The sequence below is a fragment of the Propithecus coquereli genome, unplaced genomic scaffold, assembly GCF_000956105.1.
Source record: "Propithecus coquereli isolate 6110/MARCELLA unplaced genomic scaffold, Pcoq_1.0 Scaffold27, whole genome shotgun sequence".
Lineage (NCBI taxonomy): Eukaryota > Metazoa > Chordata > Mammalia > Primates > Indriidae > Propithecus > Propithecus coquereli.
In genome coordinates, this window is record NW_012148285.1 from 11,266,828 (window position 1) to 11,272,047 (window position 5,220).

Here is a 5,220-nt window from a genome sequence, read left to right on the forward strand (position 1 = left end):
AACACATAAAATACTTAAAAGTGGAAAGAGGAACTACACACATGAACCATTTTGAGCCTAGCACTGGCATCCGTGCTACATTAGGCTGGGGACTCAGTCCCGTGACCAGGGACTTCATCAGGTAGCTGAAGAGAGTCCACGCTCCGATGCACAAGTTCCAGATTCACTTAGATGTGGGCTACGTCAATCTCAAGGGTAAGTCAAAACCCCTTACATGTTTTTACATGGTTCCAATACTGCTGCAGGTCTAACATTAGCAAATTGTTACCACCACTGCTACCACCCAGGTTCATACGCTCCCCGCTCTTATGGAGGACAAAATCTGCAGTCAGTAAGTTTTGTGCTGTAATTGTTATTTCGCACTATTCTATTTCAGAGATCAGAAATACCAAAAAGAGAGAGACAAAGAGACAAATATTCATTTCACTAATATGAAAACTCTATTTCTCTATTTTTTTCACATAACTGTGAACACTCTGGAAAACAGGACAAATAGTCCTGCTGAAAGAGCAACTGCTTGGCCACTATGTCTGTCTCTCTTCAATGGGTCCTAAAACACAGACCCTTGCTCTACAGGCACCACATGGCTGACATGAGATCTATGAGACATGTGACACGTGACATATCAGAACATGCAATATTAACTGTGGAAACCACTAACACAAAAAGGCACTGACTTAAAGTGGAGAAAAAAAAATCTCTAGCCAGACAGCTCTTGACTGACTAGAGTACTCTGAATTGGACACTTGAATAGTTACAAGGTACATCCTACATGCAAGACAGACAAGAGCCATCTCAAGGAAGCTTCACCAGTGCTTCAGACAGGAAGAAGTGGAATCGAAAAAAGGAGTCGCTGTCTACTTTCACTGTCAGTTCAAACTTTGATTTTTAATAGGATAACAAAACCAATCATAAATTTTAAAAGCAAACCATCACAAAGTTGGAGATATTAAATAACTTCCAGGCTTATATGAACTGGATTCTAATCATGACCTAAGGGTTTTTACAAATTACTATATACCTATCTACATTGTATATATCACGATGACTGTTTTAAATGAAAGACAAATCCTCAAAGATAGCTTACCTGGGGAAAACACATGTTGTCATCTCTTTAAACTCATTTAAGTCCTAAAAAACCAACAGAAAGACTGGTTACAATTTTCCCAATATGCTAACAGTATCAAAAAACATATGTAAACAGCTCAGTTCCACAGCTGTCTTCTCAAACTGTCACACCTCACACAGGTCTTAAGCTAAACTGAAAAATCCATTTCTAATTAACAATTACTTTTTAAAAAATCTTCCCAATTTCCTCACTGACTGGGAACCATGTGACCCGATAACTAACTTTTGCATAACCAAAATAGACAATTTAAGGATTATATAGTTCAAATTGGGGGGAGGGAGTTCTTTTATATGTAAAAGACCACATATATTTGAGAGGCTCATAAGCAGTCCAGAAAACTTCTAGTAATAGCTAACAGGTTGCACTCTACTACACAAATTTATCATAATAGTGAGACGAGTGAGTCATTTAAATTAAATGGTTTTAATTTAATTACAGGAAATGGACAAACCATAAACTAGCTTAGACCTTTACTGAGATCACGTTTGAAATGTTAGTAAAAATGACCACTAAAATACAGGCTTTTCAATGCACATGATTCCTGTTTTAACTACTCAGAAAATTGCTAAAGTGGTGCTAATGGCAAGTGCCTAGATTAGACAATTCATTTTTCAAGTTTATTTTGATAAGGAAGTCTTGAGCTGAAATAAGACTGCTCTAATTTTGAATTAACTCATTTACATACATAATTGCCATGCTAGACTGAGCAGTCATACTCCTGATCCTTTGCAAACTACACTTCTCTTCAATGTTATTCATGCTTCATAGGAAACTGCCATTTCCAATTAGCTTTTCAAGCCTGTAAATACACACTGTATTTAGCTAGCTTGAAATATTTACCAGCTTTTCAACGGCTATAGTTAAATTAATGGGCAATACATGAACAAGTGGTTTCAATGCTAAGTCAAACAAAAATGCAATGACTGTTTGTAAACTCTCAATACCACCATAAAGCTTTACAAGCAAGAAAAGAGAAAATTATGGCTGCCTCCAAGGCCAACATAGAGCAGAGTTCTAGACCAACGCCTTCTCAAAGATCATGCTCAAGTACCAAGGTAACTTGTAAGGAGAGACACTCCCCTAAAAGGCAGCTCCCAAACACTGGTTCTTTAGTGTCCTTTTTAAACTCACATTTTGGTGCCAGTACATGTAAAAGTTCTACCTTTTATTTTTTTTTTTTTTAGGGGAGACAGGGTTTGCTATGTTGCCCAGGCTGGACTTAAACTCCTAGACTCAAGTGAAGCTCCTGCCTCCAGCTCCCGAGTTGCTGGGACTACAGGCACATGCCACTGCACCCTGCTTGTTCTACCATTTTAAATATGTTTTCTCATTTATTCTCATCAATTGTTCCAAAAGTAGATAGAAGAAAACCATTTTCTCCCTCTGACATAAAGAAGTTACGTAACATACCCAGGTAGGCTTAGTAATAAAGCAAGGGATAAACTGCTTATCCTAACCCACCTTCTAGTCTGCAACAAATCATGTGCTCTTCCTACTAGAATTTAATTCAAGACGAGTTTCGTTCAATTAAACATTCATTAAGTGCTTACATACAACATGCTATGCTAGGCACTTAGACACAGACAATAAAAAGGCTATACTCCTGTCCAAGGAGATAAACACCTAGAATGAGACGGGGGGTTATGCTGCATGATACAAGACAAATTTCATATAGCACACAGGTACAAAGTTCTGTGGGAGTTCAGAGAAAGGAAAGATCACCTCTTGGGCAAGGCAGCAGTCAGGAAAAACTTCACAGAGGAGGCATAAGCTGAACCATGGAAAGATAAGGTAAAGTTGTGTACAGCAAACATTGAGAAAAGCTGGAGAAAATTCAAGTTGGAGGAAATTATATACCAAAACCACAGACCTGGGAAAACACAAAGCACTTCTTAGGAAACAAATGAGCCAGTTGGGAAGGAGAATAACAAGCGGTTAGACTATACAGAAAGGCTGGGCCAAATCACAGGAATCCTGACATGTCAGGTTAAAGAGAGTCAAGTGTACAGAAAAACAAAGAACACGGGATTACTTTCGAATTTTGAGCAGAGTCAGTGATGTGAACAGAGCCATACATCAGAAGATTACGAAACTAGCACAGTCAGAGATACTTCATTTGTTAAGTCAATATTTAATGCTTCCTATGTGCGAAGCTCTGTTTGGTATTCAAAACACCCAGAAACACAGCATTAAATATACTTTCCTTACTGATAACTTAGTTGCTTTAAAGGTCAAAAAGTCAGGAGAGGAGCTGCTACTTTGGTCTATTTGGCCAATAAAAAGTAGGTGATCTGAAATAAACATTAGCTCATTAGACTTAAAAAATGCAAATCCACCCATCACACTCGTTTTGAGACTCACAACCACAAAGACTTTGAGTCCCAGAAGGTGACAGGGTTGTCATGAAAAGTGGTGACAACTTAAGGTTGCAGAAATAGGACAAGAGGAGCAACAGCCCCACTATACTCACGGCTGGGCTGTATTGTATTTTTCCAAAAGAGGGCAATCAAGATGCTGATGGAACAATGTGATCTAAGAAATGTGAAGTTACTGAAGGTTTGCAGATGTATAAATGAAACTGAACTCTCAAGTAGGTGTTTTCCAATCCAGAAGTAACAAAAGATTAATATAATCTGGTGGCAGTTTAACGTAGGAGTTGACGAACTATGGCTTGCAGGCCAAATCTGGCCCACCACTTATTTTTTAAATAAAGTTTTATGCAACACAGCCACACCCATTTGTTTATGTGTCCTACGGTAGTTTTAGTGCTACGAGGCAGAGTCGAGAGTTGTGACAGATACTATACAGCCTGGGAAGCCCAAAATATTTTACAATCTGGCCCTTTATAGAAAAAGTTTGCCTGAAGGTTAAAAGGGGACAGGAATCCTGCTTGGAGTTTGCTAAACTCCAGGTGAGAAATAAGGCTGCTTGCAATAGAAATGAAAAGAACTCAGATGTGAGACACAGCATAGCATGGAAACGAAATTGTCAGGATCTTGTAACTGACCAGATCTGGGAACAGAGGAAGAGTCAAAATTGATGCTAAAAACAGGGTTGGTGACTGGGTATCATTTATAGTGACACAATGAGGAGAAAGAACAGGTTTGGAGATGGTAAGAAGGCAGGAAAGGGAGTGTAAGTTAAATATCCCATCTGAGACACATAAATTTTAAACAACACTTAGTCTGAGGGCTGTCCAGGTGGAGATATTTGGAATCCAGCATGAAATGCAGACCCAGATCTGAAGAGAGAGCACCGCTGGCGATAAAGACGTTGGTGTCCATGGCTGAAGTTATGAAGATGGGTGAGATCACTAAAGAAAATACGGAGAGAAAAGAGAGGAGAGCACAGCATGTACAGTCGGCCAGCAGGACAGGAAGAGCCAAAAGAGGAACCAAGCAAGCTTGTGCTTTGGTGAACTGAGACAAATTGGCTCAGAGTGAAAAAACACTACTGAGGTCAACAGAGAATCTAAGGGAAGCAACCTAGCAGGAGGCAATTGAGAATTATGTAGGACCTGATTCAGCGCAGCAGACACCACTTCCCATCAATGGCCCTGGTATGTCTAATTTTAGCAGTACCAAACTAGCAGCCCACACCTGTGGCCTTGGAACCCCTACTCAGCACTAAATGAGCAAACAACTGGTATTAGGACGATGAAACAAACGTTAACAATGGCAGTGACTGCAGAGCCCTTAAAATGGTTTGCATGTACATCCTGTCAAATAAGTACAACCAAGTGTATTAACATTCTTTCTCTGGGAACATGCTGCATACAAGGAAACGGCACCCAAGTACAGAACATTTTCTCAGTAAAAAAGCATCATCTATTTTTAATGCAGGCTGACAAGCCACTTACCGCAGGCAGAGGGCAGTAGAACTGATGAACTGTGTGCATGACATCCAAGAGCATATTGTGTCCAATAACAAGTTTTCCCTAAAGAAAGTCAAGGTTAGAAAAAAGACTTCTAGGTACAAAACTATACTGGGGTTTGAGAATGAAATGTATGGTTCCGATTCCATGAGGATTTCAAACTGTACTTGCTTTTCCACATCAAAGAAAAGTATAAATATATGCAAATAGGCTGGGC

General features: G+C 39.4%; 1 protein-coding gene across 1 annotated transcript in view; it reads right to left on the reverse strand.

Annotated features, from left to right (window-relative positions):
* Positions 1-5,220, reverse strand: part of PARN (poly(A)-specific ribonuclease) — a 146,961-nt gene that overhangs the window by 118,270 nt on the left and 23,471 nt on the right. The window contains exons 13-15 of the mRNA XM_012647546.1: positions 4,989-5,066; positions 1,088-1,131; positions 759-768 (exon numbers count right to left, since the gene is read on the reverse strand). Of these exons, the coding sequence (XP_012503000.1) occupies positions 759-768; positions 1,088-1,131; positions 4,989-5,066 (132 nt within the window). The remainder of the gene's footprint in view (positions 1-758; positions 769-1,087; positions 1,132-4,988; positions 5,067-5,220) is intronic.